The following is a 27120-nucleotide window of genomic DNA, read 5'->3' as shown; positions in this document are numbered from 1 at the left end:
CCATAAGAATCATCAGATCTTTCTCCCTCTCTGTTAAGGATACCACGGTTGCACGAAAAAACTGCAGTAGAAAGGATTATCTACACATAACAAGCAGCTCATTTTATAGACAGAAGAAGATGCTACACGGCAGACCAATCCGAAACTCATCTCGGCATGTCCAGCACATTCATTATCTCAGCCAATCATGGCTAGCGGGAAGGTTCCTGTCTTTTTCTGTGGCTAAACCAATTAGACTCGTAATTTAACAACTTTATTAGTATTTACAGATGGCATACACATTTGTTATTAAGGCACATGAAAGTTAAAATGTTCCAGACGGCATTTATGAAGAAAAGAAAACGTTCAAATGCCTCTCCTGTGAAGTCGTGACTTGCGACATACGCCTACTTTCCTGAAACGAGTCACAATTATGCTACCCTCTGCCTATTGGCTACTTAGCTTATTCAAGCCTGTCTCAAAATACAACACTGCCCTTTTAAGACCCCCCCCAAAAAGCTCTTTACCTCACTCGCTTTTCAAAGATGTCTAGAAATGTATACGTTTTGTGCTCTTGTAGGAAGCAATCAGTCTCCTATTACTGACTACAAATTATCTATAACTGGGCTAATAACTCACTAACTAGCAAAGGATATGAACAAAATGTGTACACGTGGCTACATGCAGCTCTCGCTTTGATCTCAAAACAAGTGCATCCTACTCACGACCGCTCATGCTGTAAACACAGTCAAAGTAAATGGTACAGATCCATATATGGCAATGGTCTATTTGCATATATGCTTACTGCAGCTCGGATTGTTTATGCCACACCGGTCTGCGTAGAGTACGGGCTGAGTAGTGTATGTCAATGCAATAGAATCCTACTCTAATGCGTTCTGCCTACAACACAATCTCTTGCATAGTTCGCTTTGTTTTGGTATTTTGCATTGAAAGTGACTAATATTGCATTGATTCGATCACAATTGCCCCAGTAAAGGGAAACGTTGATAGTGTTAACAGGGAAAACTCAGTGGTCACCAACCTTTTCTGAGTCAAGATCACTTTGGGTCAAAATGCAAGCCTAGATCTACTGTTTAGATTTTTTTTAACATGACTTAAAAAACATAAACCTATGCAACATTAACCAATTAAAAACAGTACTGTAGCAATGAGGTTTGTGCAGTAAGCTATAGGCCCAATACATTATCACTGCATATAAGCTTGGCTTTAATTGCCCTGCCAATGCATTGTTGTTCGGGCCATTTATAAAAATGATATTAAAACATTTGTGGTAGGCTATATGATCACACCGGAAATAGATCCGTTGATGTATTACTTGTGAAGCACATACCTTTTAAATAATTTGCTTTTTACTTTGATTTTATCGCGCTGATGGTGCCTGCATCTGTTGGTCAGTCTCAGCGGAGGGAGAGGGCAGCAGACTGAGGGTCCGCCTCTCAAACCAGCCTCATGCACAAATTAATGTTGTTACTCCTATGAACAGAGAAAGTTAAATATTTCTCAATATTAAATAAGACCCAGGCCGCTAATAATAACAACAACGCAAGCCTATAGATGCACTTTCGTACTAATTCATTACTGCTGCAGTGCTTGTTGTAGCGCTGAGTGGAAATAGGAAGAACGTGCATTTTATGGCTTATAAAAGTGTTGAATACAAAGTGTTGACAGTGCTGAGTAAGAACTTAAACATGAACTCACTCATAAAAACATCATCTCTTTGCTGTATTCGTTGACAAGTCTCTCTCTAGTAATGGTTTTAAACGTTTTGAAATCTCACAGTATCAACTTTGCTGTAGCTTTCTTTTATGCCTGCTACTTTACTGCAGACACGGTCATCTGATCCAATTGGCCAGCGGTAGGCCTATAGTGCACTTGATTTGCTCTCTGGGTCTGCCGGGAAGGCAGAGTTTGTACCTTCAGATACATGAAATGGTTCAAAATGGCAACAGTTCGCCTACCCGGCGCGCAGGGCAGCTGAATCGGGTGCACCTATTCGCCAAACATACAGAATGTTTGGCGATCGACTAGGAATGCCTTGGAGATCGACCGGTTGGTGACCACTGCTCTAGAAAGTTGAGTGAAGTTCAATCTGGTGCTTCTCTCTGCGCGGTAGTCCTGGGGAGCTGCGCGACAGTCTCGGGGCTACTATGCGTGCAGCGTAGAGGGAACATTGACTGTAGGTCTTCTGATTTAATCAAAGTGTTGACAATGGAGTAGTAAACTTAAAGGATTCTTTAAAGGCCCAGTGCAGTCAAAATACATTTTTCCTGTGTTTTATATAATATTGTATAAGAGCTGATGAAACTAACACTGTAAAAGTGTGAAAAAATGTGATCAATGTTATTTCCGGATAGTTGCTGGTTGAAAATACAATCTAGTATTTGAATGTACCAGAGGCCACCAAAATAGAGCTTGTTTGGCAAACATTTCTTAACCCGGTGGGGCAGGCCCCCCCCTTCTATTTGGCTGGCTATTCCATATGCTTGTGGAAAACACTGACACGCACACAGTACGACTCACTTGCTCAATCATACATAGCGGGTCTTCAGGTGGTAAATAATTTATCCAAAACAAAACTTCTCCCTCTCCTTACATTTTACATTTACATTTTAGTCATTTAGCAGACGCTCTTATCCAGAGCGACTTACAGTTAGTGAATACATATTATTATATATATATATATATATTTTTTATACTGGCCCCCCGTGGGAATTGAACCCACAACCCTGGCGTTGCAAACGCCATGCTCTATCAACTGAGCTACATCCCTGCCGGCCATTCCCTCCCCTACCCTGGACGACGCTGGGCCAATTGTGCGCCGCCCATGAGTCTCCCGGTCGCGGCCGGCTGCGACAGAGCCTGGATTCGAACCAGGATCTCTAGTGGCACAGTTAGCACTGCGATGCAGTGCCTTAGACCACTGCGCCACTCAGGAGTCCTTCTCTCCTCCCTCTGTTCCTTTCCCACTTCTCATCTTCACATCCTCCCCCACTTCCTTCTCATCCATTCTGCAGGCGACTGCAGAGCAGATCCGGCTCGCCCAGATGATCTATGACAAGAATGATGCTGAATTTGAGGACAAAGTGAACCAGGTGAGTGGGCGGGCATTGCCGAGGCCATTGTGCCAGCTCTGAATGATGGACTGTGTGTGTTGTGGTGTTTGTTTCACATTAAGTGATAATACCTGTGACTGCATGTGCTAGAAAAAGAAAAGACCAAAAACTAATTATTTTGTCAATTTTAGACAACTTCTGGTTTTTCACCTCAAATCTAAGACCCTCTCTTTTTCTAATACTGACTGTTAGTCTATGATAGATTCCCCCCCTCCCGTTCTGTGACTATGTATCCAGCCAACTTGAATGCTTTCGACACCTTGTAGAGTCCATGTCCCGATGAATTGAGGCTGTTCTGAGGGCAAAGGGGGAGGGGGGGGGCAACTCAATATTAGGAAGATGTTCCTTATGTTTTGTACACTCAGTGTATATTCTATTATGTTTATTTGGATTCAAATAAAGCACTCAGATGTGTGTGTATGTCCACAGCTGATGGAGGTGACAGGAAAGACCCAGGACGAGTGCATGGTAGCTCTCCACGACTGCAATGAGGATGTCAACAGAGCCATCAACTTCCTCCTTGAGAGCACCTCTGACACGGTAGGGCAGAGGGGACTGACTCTAACGCTACCTTTCAATTTCCTTCAGCCTCTTTCCTTCGGGCGGTTAGTCATCGCTAACTTAGCGTCACCTCAAACACTTTGTTTTCCTAATAAATACCACCCTGAAGTAGCTGTCACCCGAACCATAACAGCTGAGCTTTTCTGCCTTTGTTTTCTGGTTTAGTGATGCTCATTGTTGACTCAGGAGAGTGGAGTGGCTGGTGGTAACATGGTATGGAATCTAACCAGTTGCTACATAGCTTTTTTGTACTGGACTCTTAACCACACACTCACACATACTAAACTGACACTCCAACACATGGACACACACAAAACACACACACACACATGCATATTGACGCCACACACACGTACAGTGCATTCGGAAAGTATTCAGACCCCTTGACTTTTTCCACATTTTGTTACGTTACAGCCTTATTCTAAAATTGATTCAATAAAAAATGTTCTCATCAATCTACACACAATACCCCATTATGACAAAGCGAAAACAGGTATTTAGACATAAAAAACAGATACACTACCGTTCAAAAGTTTGGGGTCACTTAGAAATGTCCTTGTTGTCGAAAGAAAATCATTTTTTTTTGTCCATTAAAATAAAATTGATCAGAAATACAGTGTAGACATTGTTAATGTTGTGAATGGCTATTGTAGCTGGAAACGGCTGATTTTTAACGGAATATCTACATAGGCGTACAGAGGCCCATTATCAGCAACCATCAGTCCTGTGTTCCAATGGCACGTTGTGTTTGCTAATCCAAGTTTATCATTTTAAAAGGCTAATTGATCATTAGAAAACCCTTTTTCAACTATGTTAGCACAGCTGGAAACTGTTGTGCTGATTAAAGAAGCAATAAAACTGGCCTTCTTGAGACTAGTTGAGTATCTGGAGCATCAGCAATTGTGGGTTCGATTACTGGCTCAAAATGTCCAGAAACAAATAACTTTCTTCTGAAACTCATCAGTCTATTCTTGTTCTTGGAACCACCAAGACTCCTCATAGAGCTGGCCGCCCGGCAGGGAGGTGACCAAGAACCCGATGGTCACTCGGAGTTCCTCTGTGGAGATGGGAGAATCTTCCAGAAGGACAACCAACTATGCAGCACTCCACCAATCAGGCCTTTATGGTAGAGTGGCCAGACGGGAGCCACTCCTCAGTAAAAGGCACATGACAACCCGCTTGGAGTTTGCCAAAAGGCACCTAAAGGACTCAGACCATGATAAACAAGATTCTCTGGTCTGATGAAACCAAGATTGAACCAAGCGTCACATCTGGAGGAAACCTGGCACCATCCCTACGGTGAAGCATGGTGGTGGCAGCATCATGCTGGGGGATGTTTTTCAGCGGCAGGGACTGGGAGACTAGCCAGGATCGAGGGAAAGATGAACGGAGCAAAGTACAGAGAGATCCTTGATGCAAACCTGCTCCAGAGCGCTCAGGACCTCAGACTGGGGGCGAAGGTTCACCTTCCAACAGGACAACTACCCTAAGCACACAGCCAAGACAACGCAGGAGTGGCTTCGGGACAATTCTCTGAATGTCCTTGAGTGGCACAGCCAGAGCCCGGACTTGAACCCGATCAAACATCTCTGGAGAGACCTGAAAATAGCTGTGCAGCAACGCTCCCCTTCCAACCTGACAGAGCTTGAGAGGATCAGCAGAGAAGAATGGGAGAAACTCCCCAAATACAGGTGTGCCAAGCTTGTAGAGTCATATCCAAGAAGACGAGGCTGTAATAGCTGCCAAAGGTGCTTCAACGAAGTACTGAGTAAAGGGTCTGAATACTTATGTAAATAAAATATTTCCGTTTTTTATTTTTATACATTTGCAAAAGAAAATAAAAACTGTTTTTGCTTTGTCATTATTGGTTATTGTGTGTAGGTTGATGAGGACAAAAATATTTTAATCAAGTTTAGAATAAGGCTGTAACGTAACCAAATGTGGAAAAACTCAAGGGGTCTGAATACTTTCCGAATGCACATTCCTTCACACTCTTCACATACGCTGCTACTACTCTCTGTTTATTATCTAGGCATAGTCACTTTATCCCTACCTACATGTACGCATTACCTCAATTACCTCGATTAACCCCTACCCCTGCAAATTGACTCAGTACCGGTACCGCTTGTATATAGCCTTGTTATTTTGTGTTACTATTTTTCCTTTAGGTTATTTAGCACATTTTTCTTACTTACATTTTTAAAACTCTGCATTGTTGGTTAAGGGCTCGTAAGTAAGCATTTCACGGTAAGGTCTACACCTTTTGTATTCGGCGCATTTGACAAATAGAATTTGATTTGATCTACATCTGTTAGAGTTGGAGCACAGATCTGATAGGGGCTGTGCAGTGGCATAAGTGACGGAAATATGTTTTTACGTTTTCTACTGGACAGATGACATAATGTCCTTAATACAGTAATTGTATCTACAGTGGATTGAATCAGCCTAAAGACTTTTAAATGTGCTTCAGGCAATGGATCTCTTAATGACCCTTGCCACAGCCCCTTCCAATCAAGCCCCATCTATCCAAGGAAACTGAAACTAGGGGCTTGTGGCAACTGTGCCAGGGGGACTTTTTTTTTCAGGAGAGCAATAGAAAAAGTATTATAGCCTCTGAATCTAGGATGAACAACACTTGTCACTTTTTCTGTCAGCGCCAGATTCAGTAGTAAAATAATCCAGGCATTTCAGAGGAGGGCACAGCAGCACAGATGGTGAAATGAGAGAGATCTCCACTACAGTTACACTGTTGTTTCTTGGATGTCCTGAAATAGAAAGTGGGTCATTTTGCTCCTATGTATGTAATCCTCCCATGATATAATCAGCTTCTGCTGCCTGCCTGCCCTGTGGTCATTAACACTTTGATTTGTCAATGACATTGAGACACTGCAGAAGGAGGAGTACATAGAGGCCAAAAACATACGTGTCAATTCCATCCATCCATTTTTTATCTTACATTGACTATTTTGGACTTTGAAGTTAATGGGAAAGGAAGAAGTTCAAGCAGTTGTAGACTTTGTAAGATTTGACTTAACTTTTATTCCTGCAGTCTGTAGGTCTTTTCCACTCTTTCCCCTCCTCTCCAATCGCATCTCCTCTCCCCTTCTCTCACCTCCATTTCCCTTTTCCTCCCCCTCGCTCTCTCTCAAAGCAAATTAGGATCAATAAGGAGAGATCAAAAGTCAGTCTCTCTCATTCAATTTCAATTTAAGGGCTTTATTGGCATGGGAAACATGTTTACATTGCCAAAGCAAGTGAAATCGATAATACATTTAAGTGAAATACATTTTTTTTTTTTTTTTATACAGTAAACATTACACTCCAAAAGAATAAAGACATTTCAAATGTCATATTATGTGCAAATAGTTAAAGTACAAATGGGGAAATAAATATGGGTTGTATTTACAATGGTGTTCTTCACTGGTTGCCCTTTTCTTGTGGCAACAGGTCATAAATCTTGATGCTGTGATGGCACACTGTGGTATTTCACCCAATAGAAATGGGAGTTTATCAAAATTGGGTTTGTTTTTTTAATTCTTTGTGGGTCTGAGGGAAATATGTGTCTCTAATAGGCTCATACATTCTCTATCTCTCTCTCAGACCTCATGGGAGACAGTTGGGAAGAAGAAACCCCTAGCGAAGGACGGCCCGGCGGAGGGCAAGGAGAACCGGGAGAAGAAGGGAGGAGAGAGAGAGGGCAGCAGGGGCCGCGGGGGGAGCAATCGGAGAGGCAGGGGGGCCAGCAACCGCAGTCGCCAGGTTGAGAGAGGTTAGGGGGCCACGGAATCTCTCAAATTCTATGCATATGTTAATAAACGAGGCACTATACCACTAGGCCTAATTGATTACCTAAGAGCCTGGAAGAATGAGAAGTCAGTAAGCTGTCAAGGATTTGAGTTATTCAACCATGGTGTGGTTAGTACATTTACAGTCAGTGTTTATTCTCATTGGCGATACTTTGGATTAGAGAACACTACATAGAGCACATACTAAGAATGAACAGCCAGCCAATTTGTCATTAAGCAATTCATTCGCCATCAATGCACTATTCAGCAGAATTGCTTACTAGGCAGCACATAGCTTTGCCGCCTATTCTATGTACTGACCTTAATCACTAAATCCTCTCTCTGTTGGTCTCTCCCTACTTCTCTCTCCATCTCTATCGCTATCCCTCTCTCTCTGTCTCCCTCTTTGTCCCTCTCCCCCTCGCTTTCTCGCTCCTTCGCTCTCTTGGTCTCTCTGTGCAGTGCGGCCAGAGGAAAATGGTATGGAGGCGGGCCCTGGCCCTTTGGACAGAGGGTCAGAGCGAGGTCGCAGGGGGGGAAGAGGGGGTAGAGGTGAGTGTCAATTAGTGGCACTTTCTCATATGTTCCAGTCAACACTCCCAGGTAACTTAGGTGCTCTCTTAACTTCACACCATTTTTCTGGTGCCATGCTTACTGTGTGTTGAGCTTGTGCGGGTCTGTGTGGTTCAGTTGGGTCTGGAGGCAGAGGAAGGGGCAGGGCGCCAGCGGGAAGCAGGTTCTCAGCCCAGGGAATGGGGTGAGTTCTGTAATACACAAACACATACAAACTCGTACACACACAACTGTCCTTTTTTGGTTCCTCGTACACCAGTTTTTCTTAAACCTAAACCACACCTACCCTCATTCTCTCTCTCCCTCTCCTCAGGACCTTTAACCCAGCGGACTACACCCCAGAACAGGGGACAGGGACCACACAAGGTGACGCTTGGGAGACAGGGGCCAACAACAGCAACAGCACAGACGGGACAGGTGAGGCTTCACACAGAGAAGAACTAATCTAATTAGCATAATAATAATAATCCCCATCTAAATCAGTCTAAGCTAGATATCTGTTTTTTTGTTTGTTTGTTTTTTGTTTGTTTTTTTGTACTTTTTACCCCTTTTTCTCCCCAATTTCGTGATATCCAATTGGTAGTTACAGTCTTGTCCCATCGCTGCAACTCCCGTACGGACTCGGGAGAGGTGAAGGTCGAGAGCCATGCGTCCTCCGAAACACGACCCTGACAAGCCGCACTGCTACTTGACACACTGCTCGCTTAACCCGGAAGCCAGCCGCACTGATGTGTCGGAGGGAACAATATCTGTTTTTTTTGCATGGACTGCGTCTCAATCCACTGCATCTGCCAATGGTGGCCTTCCGCATCTGCGGTGGAAGGTGGCTGAGCTACAGCGGTGTGTCAGACCATGCGACATCCCATAAATTGGTCTTCTCACGAAAACGTCTGTAGCATCTGAATGGTTTGGTTTACAACTCTATGGAAAGATGAGACTCTCACGAACCGGATGGTGTTCTCTGTTTTGCTCTACGACCCCCACAAGTCTGAAGTTGGTACTGCCGATCTGTCAACTTCTGTCTATAGCTTCCGAACAGTTTTGGCTACACGCTAATATGACCTCTCTATGGAAAGGTGAGACTCTCATGAACATATACATGTCGGTTGTTTTGCTCTAGGACGATCACAAGACCTGTCTGAAGGTAAGATCACCATGCGCAATGCCAAGCGTCGGCTGGAGTGGTGTAAAGCTTGCGGCCATTGGACTCTAGAGCAGTGAAAACGCATTCTCTGGAGTGATGAATCACACAGTTTAGTGCACCAAAATAATTGTTAAATATGGGTATAAAAAAAATTCCTGATCTTATATCTCTCAGATATAGGACAGACACTTTAAAACAAACTTCCTTTAGATTTATTTTTTGACTATCTGTTTTTCCACGTATGAATCTGTTATTCAATGTGTTTCTATGGGCTAATAGCAGTAAGGCCAAATTCAATGGTTAATTATTTATTTTTATACCTAAAGGGGTGCTAGAATTCTAAATTCTTAAAACAATTCCAGATGTTAGCTTAGGAGGAAACAAGGGGCGAATCTCAATTGCATTTCCTTGATTCGTCGCATCCTCTCTCTTCGTCTCTTTCTCAAAACCCATTGGATGAGAAGGTCAGAGGTCCCTCCCCCTCAACTTGTTATCCAATGGGTTTTGAGAAAGAGTCAAGGAGAGAGGATGTGAGGATTCAAGGAAATGCAATTGAGATTCTCCTCTGGTTTCCTCCATTTCTCACCTCCGCTCCTCTCCCCCACTGTGCTTTGAGAGGAAGGTCCTCCCTTTGGGCTCGAATGCACTTTCAAGGACAGCGGACGCAAGCATTTGACGGCTAGTTTTCAGACTCAGACACGCACACCAATGCTTAAAGAGTTTACTGATTATTTCATTATTGATTATTATTAATATTGTCAATGATTTTCTTGGTAGAACCCACTGTATTATTGTATTATGTTATTATATCAATCAAAATATAGAAGCTCTTGTTTATCTTTTCCATTCTTCAGGAATGTTTAGCATGGCTATAAATGATAGAGAAGTTGACTAAAGCACAAACAGACCTTGTTTCTAGGCTTGACAAAGAAACATGCGGTGTCCATGTTTCAAGTGACATTTTGAATGACATATAGATGTTCTGTTGTTGCTAGGTGGAATTATGTTCTCATTGTGCCTAACTAGACTTTTATTCCTGTAACTACTCATGTGAAGCTGCAAGAAAATCATATTTAAATGTATATCAAACTATTTTGAAATTTTGACCCTGATGTCACACATTGGGCCCTTTATTTATAGAAAGACCCATATGCTCTTGTATAGTTTACTGCAATTTTGTATTTGTAATGTGACCTTATAGACTGTTGCTAGGGAAATGTCCCTAGCAATGCCCCTGAATTACAGTCCATATTCGCAAACGCCTCTCCAATAAGCCCCTGTGTTCTTTCTGTTCATCTCTGACCTCTGACCTCTGACCCCTCTCTGGTGTACCCCTGCAGTGGCCTGGAGGAGTACTCTGGAGGACTGGGCTGCTGAGGACTGGAGCGAAGAGTTGAGTGTGAGTCTGGGTAATGGGTAATGGGGACTGGGGAGTAGTAGTGGTCAGGGGGTGGAAGGAGCTTTCAGTCTTATGTTCACATTTTTGACATTTATTTTCCAGATGGAACACATACATGTCCAGGGCTGTAAAGTGCGACGATTTTGGTCGCATATGCTCCTTAATATTCTGGTGTGCGACCTGTAATTTTAAAATGGGAGGTCCAGTGTGCCTAGAAAAAAAATCACCCACATAATAATTGTTGTAACCTTTATTACCTCATTAGCTAGCTAGCTAGCTAACAACCTGGTAACTTGACCAGTATATCCAAACATTTGATGGCACAGAAAGAAAGGAAAAAGGATAGCTTCTTCAGAAGATCAATGATCATAACAATAAATGAATGACAGCTCTTGCATGTTGTCCTCATAAACTTTCTTAAAGATGTTGTCCTCTGTAGCTCAATTGGTAGAGCACGGCGCTTGTAACACCAGGGTAGTGGGTTCGATCCCCGGGACCACCCATACGTAAAAATGTATGCACACATGACTGTAAGTCGCTTTGGATAAAAGCGTCTGCTAAATGGCATATTATTATTATTGTTATTATTAAAGAGACGGTGTACAATTTTCTATGTAATGCATCTCAATAGGAAAATTGTTATTTTACATAATGTAGAAACCTAATATTCCACAAATGACTTTTATTTCAATTACATTTGAGCTTTTTATAATAAACAAACGTTTTTACAGGGTTAGATATTCGTTTGTAGGGAGCAACGTGCTTCAGAAGTAGCTGGAATTAATATAGGCTATATCTCAATCGATTAAACAATATCTTATTTTCTGGTGCTCCTGAATTTTATGTTGTTCTCCTAACCTTTTAAAGTTGGGAGCACCAGTGCTACCATTGAAATGTTTTAATTTCGAGCCTTGTACAACAGTTTACTAGTTCATACAGTCTGAGGTTTATGCTAGTTCAAATGAAACGTTCCTTGAAGTGGACATTGTCAGATCAGCTGTTTTGGATGGTCATTTAACAAAACTATAGTTAACCTTATGTCTCACAACTTGGCCTATTGCATTTGTCAATAACCCTCTCTCTGTCTCCCCTTAGCTCTCAGAGACCAAAGTGTTCACCGCCTCAAGTGCACCTGCACCTCAGAACCACATCACACCTGGGCAAAGGTAACGCCCCGCTCAACATCCGCACAACTAGCTAGGGCACCCACCCGTCACATGTCAACACTGCTTTTGGTGTTGGGACAATACCAGCCCAGTGGTGCACAAAACAACAGCTTGACCTCTTTGCCAGGTTTATTCCATGGAGTGATATGTTTGACCCAGCTGCTTTGGTAGATCCATTTGGATGTGCACAATAATTAGGAAGGATGTATGGATCCTTCCCTTGAGACATGGTCCCCATTATGACTGTGTTGATTTAATCAGACTTTCTCCATAATGGGTATGTGTGTTATAGAAATAGTATAATGTGTTGTAATAATTGTATGTATGTGTGTCTCCTGTAGTCTGGACCTGGCCTCTCTGCTGCAGAAGCCAGTGGGAGAAGGAGTGGATGCCCCCTCCTCTCAGAGCCTGGTTTTCACCAACTCCCACCATCATCCCCCCCGCAACGGGTCGGCTATCGGCACGGGCAGCACCAGCTACGCACACGCCGCCCTGGTGAGCCGTACTCCTGCCGTTAAAACTTTTCGGATACATACACCACATGACCAAAAGTATGTGGACACCTGCTCGTCGAACATCTCATTCCAAAACCATGGGCATTAATATGGAGTTGGTCCCCCCTTTGCTGCTATAACAGCCTCCACTCTTCTGGGAAGGCTTTCCACTAGATGTTGGAACATTGCTGCAGGGACTTACTTCCATTCAGCCACGAGCATTAGTGAGGTCAGGCACTGATGTTGGGCGATTAGGCCTGGATCGCAGTCAGCGTTCCAATTCATCCCAAAGGTGTTCGATGGGGTTGAGGTCAGGGCTCTGTCCATTTCTATATGGACCTCACTTTGTGCATGGGGCATTGTCATGCTGAACAGGAAAGGGCCTTCCCCAAACTGTTGCCACAAAGTTGGATGCACAAAATCCTCTAGAATGTCATTGTATGCGGTAGCGTTAAGATTTCCCCTCACTGGAACTAAGGGGCCTAGTCCGAACCATGAAAAACAGCCCCAGACCATTATTCCTCCTCCACCAAACTTTACAGTTGGCACTATGCTTTGGGGCAGGTAGCGTTCTCCTGGCATCCGCCAAACCCATATTCGTCCGTCGGACTGCCAGATGGTGAAGCGTGTTTCATCACTCCAGAGAATGCGTTTTCACTGTTCCAGAGGCCAATGGCGGCGATCTTTACACCACTCCAGCCGACGCTTGGCATTGCGCACGGTGATCTTAGGCTTGCGTGTGGCTGCTCGGCCATGGAAACCTATTTCATGAAGCTCCCGACAAACAGTTATTGTGCTGGTGGCATCCTACGACGGTGCCACGTTGAAAGTCCCTGAGCCCTTCAGTAAGGCCATTCTAATGCCAATGTTTGTCTATGGAGATTGCATGGCTGTGTGCTCGATTTTATGTGGCTGAAATAGCCAAATACACTAATTTGAAAGGGTGTCCACATACTTCGGAAAGTATTCAGACCCCTTGACTTTTTCCACATTTTGTTACGTTACAGCCTTATTCTAAAATGGATTAAATAAAGAAAAATCCTCAGCAATCTACACACAATACCCCATAACAACAAAGCGGAAATACGTTTTAAAAAACAGAAATACCTTATTTACATAAGTATTCAGACCTTTTGCTATGAGACTCGAAATTGAGCTCAGGTGCATCCTGTTTCCATTGATCATCCTTGATGTTTCTACAACTTGAGTCCACCTGTGGCAAATTCAATTGATTGGACATGATTTGGAAAGGCACACACCTGTCTATATAAGGTCCCACAGTTGACCGTGCATGTCAGAGCAAAAACCAAGCCATGAGGTCGAAGGAATTGTCCGTAGAGCTCCGAGACAGGATTGTGTCGAGACACAGATCTGGGGAAGGGTACCAAAACATGTCTGCAGCTTTGAAGGTCCCCAAGAACACAGTGGCCTCCATAATTCTTAAATGGAACAAATTTGGAACCACCAAGACTCTTCCTAGAGCTGGCCGCCTGGCCAAACTGAGCAATCGGGGGAGAAGGGTCTTGGTCAGGGAGGTGACCAAGAACCCGATGGTCACTATGACAGAGCTCTAGAGTTCCTCTGTGGAGATGGGAGAACCTTCCAGAAGGACAACCATCTCTGCAGCACTCCACCAATCAGGCCTTTATGGTAGAGTGACCAGACGGAAGCCACTCCTCAGTAAAAGGCACATGACAGCCCGCTTGGAGTTTGCCAAAAGGCACCTAAAGACTCTCAGACCATAAGAAACAAGATTCTCTGGTCTGATGAAACCAAGATTGAAATCTTTGGCCTGAATGCCAAGCGTCACATCTGGAGGAAACCTGGTACCATCCCTACGGTGAAGCATGGTGGTGGCAGCGTCATGCTGTGGGGATGTTTTTCAGCGGCAGGGACAGGGAGACTAGTCAGGATCGAGGCAAAGATGAACGGAGCAAAGTACAGAGAGATCCTTGATGAAAACCTGCTCCAGAGAGCTCAGGACCGCAGACTGGGGCGAAGGTTCACCTTCCAACAGGACAACGACCCTAAGCACACAGCCAAGACAACGCAGGAGTGGCTTCGGGACAAGTCTCTGAATGTCCTTGAGTGGCCCAGCCAGAGCCCGGACTTGAACCCGATCGAACATCTCTGGAGAGACCTGAAAATAGCTTTGTAGCAACGCTCCCCATCCAACCTGACAGAGCTTGAGAGGATCTACAGAGAAGAATGGTAGAAACTCCCCAAATACAGGTGTGCAAAGCTTGTAGCGTCATACACAAGAAGACTCAAGGCTGTAATTGCTGCCAAAGCTGCTTCAACGAAGTAGTGAATAAAGGGTCTGAATACTTATGTAAATGTGATATTTCCGTTTTGATTAGGGAACAAAACAATTTAATCAATGTTAGAATAAGGCTGTAACCTAACAAATTGTGGAAAAAGTCAAGGGGTTTGAATACTTTCCGAAGGCACTGTATAGTGTATTTCCCTTACTTGATCGCCATATTTTGCTTGTATTAACATAGGGCCACATTCATTCTATAAATATTTCTTAAACAATGTACAAACCCTCCAATCCAACTCTCTCCTTCTGTCTGCCAGTCGTCAGTGCTGGGGGAAGGTTTCGGGGACCTGGGCCAGTCTAAGAGGAGTCAGTCCAGTCCGGGGGCCCAGATCTTGGAGCAGCTGAAGGGCCCGGGCCTGGGTCCTCTCCCCTCCTCCCAGGCAGCCCCCCCTCCCAGCACGCAGGGGGCCAGCAACACCTCTCTGGGGAGTAGACTCCCAGGGCTAGGAGGAGCCCCCCCTGTTCTCCCTCCGCCTTCCACTTCAAGCTGGGATGTCAAGGCCCCAGAGCCCAGCGCCACCACCTCCTCACACACCTCACACTTCAGCCGTGAGTCGCACACACTCAAACACTTTTTATCCGATTTTTATTAGAGATTTACCAAAATCATCTATCATTTCAAATACCTGGCATATGGCTTTTCTTTGTTAAATGGCCATGCGTCTATGTGCTGGTTGTGTCCATATGCCTGGCTGATCTGTATTTGTGTGTGTTTGCCCTCCAGGGGAGTTTAAGCTGAAGCCTGAGCCATCCCTGGTGCTGAGCCAGCTGGCTCAGAGACACTGCGCCCCCTCCCTTCCCCTTGTGCGCCAGCCCAGCCCCCCACCAGCCCAATCCCCCATCCAGGGACCCCCCCTGGCCGCCATCGGTGCCAAGCCTGCCCCCAGCGCAGGGCCGGACCCTCAAGGCAGCAGCCCGCTGCAGCAGCACCGCGTTCCGCAGCTAAAGGCCCAGAAACGAAGGATACCTCCCACCTCCAAGGTAAAAGGAACCATAGACAAGTATTTCCTCGATTCCCTGTGTGTGTTCAAGGAATCAAGGACGGTAGGAATCAAGGAAAGAATTGGGCTTCACTCACTATGTAGGACAGGGATGGTCAACATTGGCTATCAAGGCTCTTGTTTTAGGCCAGTACTAACACACCTGATTGATCTAATCCAAGTCTTGATGCTTAATTGATCAATTCCCAGCATTGAAGAGCACTGCTTTAAATGAAGAAGCTAAGTGTTTGAGGGGATTGGGGATCAAGATTATCAAATTTGTGCAGATCCTTACACAGGCCGATCCTCTCAAATGCAAGGATTGTGAATAATACAAATAATGATGTTTCCGACAATGAGTCCCCTCTGAGTGAGAGCTTTCCCCTCTACTCCAGATCCCCTCGTCGGCGGTGGAAATGCCTGGCTCTGCCGACGTCCCCGGTCTTAATGTTCAGTTCGGAGCGCTGGACTTTGGCTCGGAGGCGGCCCTGCCGGACTTTGGCCCTGTGGAGACGTGTGTCACCGGGGGCTCCAGGGAATCCACCCCGGCGCCACAGAGCCAGACCAGCCTCTATTCCAATCCCATCAGGTGGGTCACAATATCCACCATGGGTGTATGTTTGAAATGAGGTGAAAGTTGCAGAGAGAAAAAGTAATGAGTTTACATGATTCCACATTTTGCCTCACAGACAGTCCTATCTCTTCTGCACAATATTTTTGTTATTCTATGTTATATTCTATGTTTGTGTATATTCTGTTATTTTGCACTCCTAAACAGACCCCAGGAGTAGTCAACAGATTGAAGACCATGCTAGCTCACCCTAGAAGTGTATATGAAGTCTTCATATTATACATTTTCAATTGTCTCGACATATTTTAACTAAAACCTCCTTCTCGGGTTTGTCTCCAGTGAATCTATGAGCACCTCTCTCTCCGTCCCCCTCCCTCTCTCATCCTCTGAGCTCGTCTACCACTCCCCGTCGGTGCCCATGCCCAGCCTCGCCCCCTCCTCTATGGGTACGGTCAGCTCCTCCACTTCCTCCTCCTCCATCTCCTCCTCGGTGCCCTCCTCTTCCACATCTCCCTTTGTCTCAGTGGGGAGCGGTTATGACTGTGGGCCTGTGGCACCTCACTCACGCCTGGCCTTCTCCCAGAGCAAAGAGGCACCCGGGCCAATCATGGTGAGTTTAAGTTGGGCTAATGTAAGCCATAACGAACACACTGCAGGCCACCAGGGTGGTATTCATTAGGCACCAAACGGAAGAAAACGTCCAGAAACCGGGATAGACTACCTGAACTTGTCCTATAAGAATAGCTTGTTTTTGTGTTCTGTTGCAGAAGGTTTTGGCTACGGTGTGCCCTAATGAACAGGACCCAGACCTCCCACACAGGCTCAGTGTCCTGGGTTGTGCAATAATGAGATACATCATTTGTTGTGTATGAAATATGAATGCATTTCGCACTGTTGGGATAATAAAGATAAGTTGACATGGGTGAAGAATCCAATGTTAACTTTGTCGTTTGCTCGTCTCAACAGAACGGTCTGAACGGTGTGAGGACGTCTGCTATGGACCGTAAGTTACACATTTCATTAATTCATTCAGTGCTGCTCTTTTTGTCAGTTGACCTCAGGATTTGTGTTGTAATTGATTGTTTCCCTCTCTCTATCCCCAGCTTCGTCAGCCTCTACGCCAAAGCCAGAGTCTCCCTCTCTGAGCATCAGTACCAGCAGTGCCCCTGCCCCCTCTGCACTCATGCCCTCCTCCATACCCCCCCACAGCTCAGCACTCCCCAGTCTGCCACACGACATGCCCTCTGCCAGCCTGGCGACACTCAGCAGGTTACACGCACTTGCCTTTACGTCTTAGAATGTGTGCTTGTATTGATGTGAGTTAGAGACAATTTATATATACAGAATTCAAGTTTGCCATTATAGGCTAGAAATGCAGTTACTTTCTTGTATATAGTGATATTAATAAGCTTGATCATGAATATATCTAAATCAAGAGCAGAAGGCAAATGGTGATAATGAAGATACAGTGATGGGTAGATATTAAGGACATTCATTAATGTATCTCTCCCTCTCTTCTCTCTCTCTACATTGTAGCCATGGCAGCAGTAGTCATTCCTCTCTCACTGTGAGTACTGGTCAACAGACACACGTACACACACGCTTCTTTAAGAGATGACCATGCAGAGTACAACCTCCTCTGTAACTAACTCTCTCGGTTTCTCTCTCCTTCTCTCACTCTACCTCTCTCTGTGTAGTATACCAGTGTGGACAGTAGTGTGAGCTCTCTGGCACCTTCGTCTGGCTCCTACTCCTCTGCCCCAGCCCAGGCCCCAGCCCAGTCGCCCCACCAGGTCAACAGCAGCATGGCTCACGTCATGGGCACCATGAGCCACATGAACAGCATGGTCAGTAGCATGGGTGGTAGCGGGCTTCACACTAGCCAAGCACTGGGGCTTAGTGCCAACGGGACCACGGCCCAATCGAACCTCTCCTCCGTCCCCAGGACCGCACCGCTGCTCTCCTCCTCAACTGGTACGCTCAAACACACACACGAACACACAAACCTACATGAATATACGCACACACACTAATGTATATACATACTCGTACAGTCACGTTCACCTACGTATTAAAACAGAAACGTAAAGCCTATAACTGAAACAGTAATTCTGTCTAGATAGCAGTGTGTGAGTGTGTTTGTCCTTGTGTTTTTCAGGTAAAGCTCCTCCTAACCTGTCTCAGGGGGTGCCACCACTACTGCCCAACCAGTACATCATGGGCCCAGGAGGCCTGCTGCCTGCCTACCCGGTAACTATTTTGTGTGTGTGTGTGTGTGTCACTGAAAGTAGTCAATAGGCCAGGAGAGACAAAGTAAAGAAACATCTGTCTTTTGTTATTTGGGTGTACGATCTATTCAAGTGACTGTACTGGCCCTGTGTTCCACAGCAGATCTATGGCTATGAGGACCTCCACATGCTGCAGTCCAGACTTCCTATGGTGAGTCTCAATCAATGATTAAATGTACACTAGATGACTGACAGGGGGCGCTGTTTTGAAGCCACCTCGCCTCAATCTTGGCACTTGGCACTTCCCACATATTGTTTTTGCATTAATATGAAAAGTGTATACTAAAATATAAAAATAATGTATGTCATGTCTCAAAATCGATATCTATCTTACCTCTATATTGTTTTATGTCCTCTGGATTGGAGAAGAAAGATGACGAGTTAAACAGTGAGCCTGTCAGTTGGCCTTAATTCTCGCACAGCATCCAGCCTAGCTGACGCAATGCTATTTTCCAGATTTTTGACCTTTTTTTTTTTCTGGCCTCCATTGATTTAGTCACCCAATTTTGGCCATCCTACAAGGGTAAAAACTTCCATTACTTTTGAACGGATTATGATAGAGACATGAGGTTTGGAGCACTGGTTTTCTTAGAGGGTTATCTACACCAGTAACATATTATTTTACCCATTTATCAAAATATGCGTTTTTGATTGGACACCCTACTCTACTAGTCTGGGGACCAGTCTTTTTAGCTAACAGACTGGCCTTTCGGCAATCTCAAACGTTCAATATGCAGGAGGATTTACGGCGCAGTTGCTGATTGGTAGTTGGAAACAACATTTCTATTTTCCATGACAACGTTATGGAACATGGGGTGCGTGCAAATTTGGCGCAATATAGAATTAGAATTTTAAGAACAACAATCAACAATACCGTTACAACTTGCTGTGGTCATTCCCTTGTGAGAAGGCAGTGTCAATGCAAGATCATGTTGTTCAAAGTGGCAAGAGAGGACTCCGTATTGAGAGAGAGAGAAATAATGATACGGAAAATACTGTATTAGCCCATAAGATTCAATCGAGCAAAACTGGCACTTGTCGTCATTCCTCGTACTTGCTGATCGTGACTGATTTCAACATCAAGTCTAGAAGATAAAAGGCTGCACTGATAACTCGTGCTTGGCTGCCAAATGTACAGGTGTCCCCATAGGCCTAATATTTAAATTGAGGAAATATGATCATAATCATTATTTTAGCGATCCACGTTAGACGTCACTCCTAATGAAAAGGCTACCCATCCTGCTGATGTGAGCTGCCGGACAGTGCACTTGCACTTGATATGTGTTTATGGATGAGAACGTGAGCTTGCCATTTCCAAAAAGGAGCTCAGTCCCTGCTTTGCGATCCGTTGCCTACGTCAACAGCCAGGGTCTCAAATAGGCCTAGGCACTACACCTTTTTTTATTGCACTTTTAATTAAACTGACACATTTGTGGATGTTCGACTTCAATTCATTGGCATAAAACGTGCGTCAGACAAAAATGCATTGCACAGGTGGTGATCACCTTAATTCAGTGTAGTAGGCTAGGCCTAATATATACAGTGCATTCGGAATGTATTCAGACCCCTTGACTTTTTCCACATTTTGTTATGTTAGCCTTATTCTAAAATTGATTAAATCAATTGTTTTCCTCATCAATCTACACACAATACCCTATAATGACAAAGCGAAAACAGGTTTTTAGAATTTTGCACATTTATTACAACTAAAAAACAGAAATACCTTATTTACTTAACTATTCAGACCCTTTGCTATGAGACTCAAAATTGAACTCAGGTGCATCCTGTTTCCATTGATCATCCTTGAGATGTTTCTACAACTTGATTGGAGTCCACCTGTGGTAAATTCAGTTGATTGGACATGATTTGGAAAGGTACACGTAGAGCTCCGAGACAGGATTGTGTCGAGGCACAGATCTGGGGAAGGGCACCAAACATTTTTGCATCATTGAAGGTCCACAAGAACACTGTGGCCTCCATCATTCTTAAATGGAAGTAGTTTGCAACCACCAAGACTCTTCCTAGACCTGGCCAGCCGGCCAAACTCAGCAATCGGGGGAGAAGGACCTTGGCCACCAAGAACCTGATGGTCACTCTGACAGTGCTCCAGAGTTCCTCTTTGGAGATGGGAGAACTTTCCAAAAGGACAACCATCTCTGCAGCATTCCACCAATCAGGCCTTTATGGTGGCTAGACAGAAGCCACTCCTCAGTAAAAGGCACACGACAGACCACTTTGAGTTTGCCAAAAGGCACATAAAGGACTTTCAAACCTTGAGAAACAAGACTATCTGGTCTGATGAAACTAAGATTTAACTCTTTGGCCTACGGTGAAGCATGGTGGTGGCTGCATCATGCTGTGGGGATGTTTTTCAGCAGCAGGGACTGGGAGACTAGTCAGGATCGAGGGAAAGATGAACGGAGCAAAGTACAGAGAGATCCTTGAAGAAAACCTGCTCCAGAGAGCTCAGGACCTCACACTGGGACGAAGGTTCACCTTCCAACAGGACAACGACCCTAAGCACACAGCCAAGACAACGCAGGAGTGGCTTCGGGACGAGTCTCTGAATGTCCTTGAGTGGCCCAGCCAGAGCCCAGACTTGAACCCGATCGAACATCTCTGGAGAGACCTGGAAATAGCTGTGCAGCGACGCTCCCCTTCCAACCTGACAGAGCTTGAGAGGATCTGCAGAGGAGAATGGGAGAAACTCCCCAAATACAGGTGTGCCAAGCTTGTAGCGTCGTACCCAAGAAGACTCAAGGCTGTAATCACTGCCAAAGGTGCTTCAACAAAGTGACCCTGGACAACACCCTGGACAACATCAAGGCGGTGACCCGCTCCTGCAGGTTCATGCTCTACAACATTCGGAGAGTACGACCCTGCCTTACACAGGAAGCGGCACAGGTCCTAATCCAGGCACTTGTCATCTCCCGTCTGGACTACTGCAACTCGCTGTTGGCTGGCCTCCCTGCCTGTGCCATTAAACCCCTACAACTCATCCAGAATGCCGCTGCCCGTCTGGTGTTCAACCTTCCCAAGTTCTCTCACGTCACCCCCCTCCTCCGCACACTCCACTGGCTTCCAGTTGAAGCTCGCATCCGCTACAAGACCATGGTGCTTGCCTATGGAGCAGTGAGGGGAACGGCACCTCTGTACCTTCGGGCTCTGATCAGTCCCTACACCCAAACGAGGGCATTGCGTTCATCCACCTCTGGCCTGCTGGCTCCCCTTCCTCTGCGGAAGCATAGTTCCCGCTCAGCCCAGTCAAAACTGTTCGCTGCTCTGGCACCCCAATGGTGGAACAAGCTCCCTCACGACGCCAGGACAGCGGAGTCACTCACCACCTTCCGGAGACATTTGAAACCCCACCTCTTTAAGGAATACCTGGGATAGGATAAAGTAATCCTTCTACCCCCCCCCCCCCCCCCCAAAAAAAATTGTAAAGTGGTTATCCCACTGGCTATAGGGTGAACGCACCAATTTGTGAGTCGCTCTGGATAAGAGCGTCTGCTAAATGACGTAAATGTGCCCTTGAGCAAGGCACTTAACCCTAATTGCTCATGTATGTCGCTCTGGATAAGAGCGTCTGCTAAATGACTAAAATGTAATGTAAATGTATGTAAATGTATATTTCTGTTTTTTATTTGTAATAAATTAGCAAGCATTTCTAAAAACCTGTTTTTGCTTTGTCATAATTTTTTTTACATCAATTTTAGAATAAGGCTGTAATGTAACAATGTGTAAAAAATCTAAGGGTCTGAATACTTTCCGAATGCACTGTAGGCTAGCATACGAATGGTAGTTTAATAGCCTTACACATCTGTCTTCACTGTTCCTTTCTTGCACAATTCATGTGTCTCCGCTGGCATCTCCATTGTCCTCTCTCTCTTCCATCCTCACTCTATTCCTCTTATAGCTCTTGAACCAGTAGCCTATCCCAATGCGTGTCCCAGAAGTAGCAATATATACTGAGCAAAAATATAAACGCAACATGTAAAGTGTTGGTCCCATGTATCATGAGCTAAAATAAAAGATCCCAGATATTTTCCATACGCACAAAAAGCTTATTTCTCTCTGATTTTGTGCACAAATTTGTTTACATCCCTGTTAGTGAGCATTTCTCATTTGCCAAGATAATCCATCCAGCTGACAGGTGTGGCATATCAAGAAGCTGATTAATAAGCATGATCATTACACAGGTGCACCTTGTGCTGGGGACAATAAAAGGCCACTCTAAAATGTGCAGTTTTGTCACGCAACACAATGCCACAGATGTCTCAAGTTTTGAGGGGGCGCGCAATTGGCATGCTGACTGCAGGAATGTCCACCAGAGCTGTTGCCAGAGAATTGAATGTTCATTTCTCTACCATAAGCCCGGACTTTTAGAGAATTTGTCAGTACATCCAACCGGCCTCACAACCGCAGACCACGTGTAACCAGGACCTCCACAGGACCTCTAAAGCCCAGGACCTCCACATCCGGCTTCTTCACCTGCAGGATCGTCTGAGGAGCGGTGCTGAGGAGTATTTCTGTCTGTAATAAAGCCCTTTTGTGGGGAAAAACTCATTCCGATTGGCTGGGTCTGGCTCCCCAGTGGGTGGGCCTATGAATTTATTTCAATTGACTGATTTCCTTCTATGAAATGTAACTCAGTAAAATCTTTGAAATTGTTGCATGTTGCGTTTATATTTTTGTTCAGTATAGTTTGGTCACTTAAAAAAAAAAAAATATTTGAGGAAAGAAGCACCTTGCTCTTGCTTGCTGGATATAAAATAGGCTACAGTGTTCACACAGTGAACTGGCGGCAAAGTTTGAATGGCGAGAGCTTCTCTGGTGTGTTGTGATCACATTGGCTGGTGGTAAAAATGCAATAAAGGGGAATGCTCTGTTTTTCCCGCAACCAAATGTTTATGTTTACAATTAAATGTATTAGGTCAGAATGCCCAATGTTAGAATGTTTCCATTCAAATCTATGAAATAAGTTAGATTGTTTTCCTATCAGTCTAATTTGCATAAACATTGGGATTCGATGATAGCTGTGAGGGTTATCGAATCAGAATCAAATCCTCTGATCTCCTCAAGCTCATTAATGATAGAATGTTCATATTTGAAGATTGCCGAAAGGCCAGTCTCTTTGGCAAATGACAGGAGTGGCAAGGAGTGGAATGTAATAGCTGAACAGAGACGGCAACCAGTCTACTACTCTACTGCCATTCATTCCAATTAGACAGGTTTGGATTTCTCCCTGACCACAATGGCTGCCATTTTCAGACAATTCTGGAACTTTTAGGGTTTATGACATAACCCCTCTAGTAATTTAATAGGATCTCTATGTTTCTGATCCTGTCTCTCTCTGTGTAAAGCCCTCTTTGCAGGATTACTACGGAATCACATTCCCTGGTCCCACAGCACTCTCTGGCAGAGATGGGAGCCTCGCCAATAACCCTTACACAGGTAAGCAACTCTGGCAGCGCTACTCTCAAACCGGGTTGGTCAACTTTTTTAAAACTTTTGGAACTAGGTCCAGGAATTATAAACTAGTTTGAAAATAATTCCATGACTAGGGAGCTAAGGGGGGGAAAAAAGGGAAAATCGTTAATGTTTAGTCTGCTAAAATAGTAACAGGTACGATCACATGCCCCTGCCTCCGCAGGTGAAGTCACAAAGTTTGGCAGGGGTGACTCCACCTCCCCTGCGCCTAGCAGCTTGTCGGCCCAACAGCAGCCACAACAGGGCCAGAGCCAAGGGCAGAGCCAGGCCCAGCCTCAACCCCCCCAGCCCCAGCCTCAAGGCCAGCCCCAAGGCCACCACAGCAGCCAGCAGCAGCAGGCCTTCCTCCCACCAGGCTACAGCTACACAGGCCTGCCCTACTACCCCGGGATGCCTGGCGCTGCCTTCCAGTACGGCCACACCATGTTCATGCCCCAGGGACAGGGGCCAGCCAAGCAGCATGGTGTGGGTCTGGGCAACCCCTCAGCCAGCCCCTTCCAGCAGCAGCAGCCCAGCGGCTACGGCCAGCACACCTTCAGCTCAGGTTGGTTACCGTGAGAGAGGGAGACACACACACACCAACAATCTAGTTGAACACTGTGGAAAAGACAGAGTTGATATCAGTATGTTGTTGTTTTGGTCTCAGGGTATGAGGACCTGACCCAGGGCCAAGCAGGAGTAGACTATAGCAAGGGCTACAGCAACTCCTCCCAGAGCCAGGCCAAATCTGCTGCTACAGGCCCCGGTAAAGGTACATCACCCTCCCAATAAATCACGGTCATCTGAACCCATATCGTTACCATGCTTGAACTATTTTAACTCTTGTGTTGTCCATGTTTGTGTTCTTTTTTTATTATTGAAAATGAAAACTGGTTCTCAACTAACTTGCCTGGTGAAATAAATAAATAATATTGCCATTTCAATGACATATGTTACATTATTTTATGTCAGTATTGGGCAAAAGGCATAAGCTGTCCTGGTTTCAAGAGGCATTGCTTTTGACTGTGATATTAATGTTTGTTTTCAACTATTTTAATATTTTATCGTATGCTAGGCGGCATCTCTGTGACGTCAGGCAACTCCGGGGTCCCAGAAATCAGTGGAAGTGTTTACAACAAGACCCAGGTGAGATATCTTATGTAGTCTTTGTTTGTGTTTCAGATTTGGATTTATACTGAACAAAAATATAAACGCAACATGCAACAATTTCAAAGATTTTACTGAGTTACAGTTCATATAAGGAAATCAGTCAATTGAAATAAATTCATTAGGCACTAATCTATGGATTTCACATGACTGGGAAACAGATATGCATCTGTTGGTCATGATACCTTTAAAAAAAAAAGTAGGATCAGAAAACCAGTCAGTATCTGGTGTGACTAGGGCTGTTGCGGTGACCGTATTACCACCACACCGGCGGTCACGAGTCATGAAGGCAGTCAAATTCCACTTGACTGTTAAGTCACGGTAATTAGGCTTCTCCAAGCGCTGCTGCTGGTCATTAGTAGCCTACCAAACTTGCTAACTGCCTGGTACTCAGCACTCTATTGTCCCTCTAATCACTCTGACATCAATGCAAATGTGATCTAAATTCTACATTTACATTACATTTCAGTCATTTAGCAGACGCTCTTATCCAGAGCGACTTACAGTTAGTGAATACATATTTTTTTATACTGGCCCCCCGTGGGAATCGAACCCACAACCCTGGCGTTGCAAACGCCATGCTCTATCAACTGAGCTACATCCATTTACATTTACATTTTAGTCATTTAGCAGACGCTCTTATCCAGAGCGACTTACAGGAGCAATTAGGGTTAAGTGCCTTGCTCAAGGGCACATTAACGTCATTTAGCAGACGCTCTTAGCCAGAGCGACTCACAAATTGCCTAAACATCCCTGCCGGCCATTCCCTCCCCTACCCTGGACAACGCTGGGCCAATTGTGCGCCGCCCATGAGTCTCCCGGTCTCGGCCGGCTCCGACAGAGCCTGGATTCTAATTACATTTTTACATTTTAGTCATTTAGCAGATGCTCTTATCCAGAGCGACTTACAGTTAGTGAGTGCATATATTTTTTCATACTGGCCCCCCATGGGAATCGAACCCACAACCCTGGCGTTGCAAGTGCCATGCTCTACCAACTAAGCTACACGGGTGCCAATCAAACACTTCATGAGAGCCCATTAGCTCATGTTGCGCAACATTTCTACAGGCTATGCAATTGCGCGAGAAAACAGAGTGATGGCCTCTACAAAAAATAAGAGGATTCCATTAGATTTCTATAGGCTAGGCCTACTATATTTATTTCTCAACTTTCCTAATATTAAGCACATTGTTTATCTTTACAACAGGAGTATAGCCTACCTGGCTGGCATGAAAATGAACCACAGGAATAGCATCCTCCATTCACTATTTAAGTGCATAGGTATTTTTTCCCGCTGCCCCTGTTTCGAGACAGGTGCGTGATAATGGTTAATTCTAAATCAAAACAAATTTCACACATATATTATTTAGTGTATGTAAAGATTAAATCAAGAATAGTCTGATGGGTGACAATATTAGCCTATCACTTGTGAATTATATATTATCACTTGTGAATGAAGCCCAGCATAAACTGCCTTTTTTTGCGACTTTTTCAAATCATAGTCGCACACCTCATGTAGCCTAGCCCAAAGGCCTATATGTTTTGATATGGTTTGTATCACAACTAAAGTGGCTAAATAACTTCTTAAAATTAAACACATTAATCCGCTTTACAACAGGTGTAGAGCCTAACTGGCATACATAAGCAGCGCGTGAGTTTCAAGTTTGTATATAGATAATAAAAGGATTACGTTCATAATCGCATTTGCGGTCACTTTTGATAATGGTGTTTTCCCGCTAATGGAACATGTGCGCTTATAGCCTACTGCCATGTGCGCATTGCTGCGCTTATAATGTGAAGAAATAGCCTAATAGTTTATAAACATTTTAAGCTAAATGTTCTGATCTGTTGCGTCAGCCACATTGCGTAAAAAAGTTTTGGGTGGATGCTAGTGGTAGTATTAATTTGGGATCTATTGCACCCCACAACTGTCCCAGACCATGTTTGGAATATTTATTTATTGCACAGAATAGAATAGGCCGACTTTTGTACTATGGGGGATAGTAGATTGACATAGGCTAGTGCTTTTGCTGTTCGTTAGGCCTACTCATCTTGCTGGCTGACAAGAAGTAAATGTGGACAGTTCT

General features: G+C 44.7%; 1 protein-coding gene across 1 annotated transcript in view; it reads left to right on the top strand.

Moving 5' to 3' along the window:
• LOC311138667 (ubiquitin-associated protein 2-like) overlaps positions 1 to 27120 on the top strand; it is a 46924-nt gene that overhangs the window by 14958 nt on the left and 4846 nt on the right. The window contains exons 3-25 of the mRNA XM_084173447.1: positions 3015 to 3092; positions 3543 to 3653; positions 7275 to 7443; positions 7922 to 8062; positions 8150 to 8216; positions 8346 to 8449; positions 10517 to 10575; positions 11671 to 11741; positions 12083 to 12236; positions 14816 to 15107; positions 15283 to 15539; positions 15934 to 16127; positions 16449 to 16719; positions 17076 to 17112; positions 17213 to 17378; positions 17646 to 17676; positions 17807 to 18083; positions 18268 to 18359; positions 18498 to 18548; positions 23761 to 23851; positions 24051 to 24431; positions 24534 to 24638; positions 24942 to 25012. Coding sequence (XP_084029573.1) covers positions 3015 to 3092; positions 3543 to 3653; positions 7275 to 7443; positions 7922 to 8062; positions 8150 to 8216; positions 8346 to 8449; positions 10517 to 10575; positions 11671 to 11741; positions 12083 to 12236; positions 14816 to 15107; positions 15283 to 15539; positions 15934 to 16127; positions 16449 to 16719; positions 17076 to 17112; positions 17213 to 17378; positions 17646 to 17676; positions 17807 to 18083; positions 18268 to 18359; positions 18498 to 18548; positions 23761 to 23851; positions 24051 to 24431; positions 24534 to 24638; positions 24942 to 25012 — 3270 coding nt within the window. The remainder of the gene's footprint in view (positions 1 to 3014; positions 3093 to 3542; positions 3654 to 7274; positions 7444 to 7921; positions 8063 to 8149; positions 8217 to 8345; positions 8450 to 10516; positions 10576 to 11670; positions 11742 to 12082; positions 12237 to 14815; positions 15108 to 15282; positions 15540 to 15933; positions 16128 to 16448; positions 16720 to 17075; positions 17113 to 17212; positions 17379 to 17645; positions 17677 to 17806; positions 18084 to 18267; positions 18360 to 18497; positions 18549 to 23760; positions 23852 to 24050; positions 24432 to 24533; positions 24639 to 24941; positions 25013 to 27120) is intronic.

This window comes from Coregonus lavaretus (genome assembly GCF_964263955.1).
Source record: "Coregonus lavaretus genome assembly, chromosome: 12".
In the NCBI taxonomy this organism is placed as follows: domain Eukaryota; kingdom Metazoa; phylum Chordata; class Actinopteri; order Salmoniformes; family Salmonidae; genus Coregonus; species Coregonus lavaretus.
This window is presented reverse-complemented; position numbering and strand designations above follow the sequence as displayed.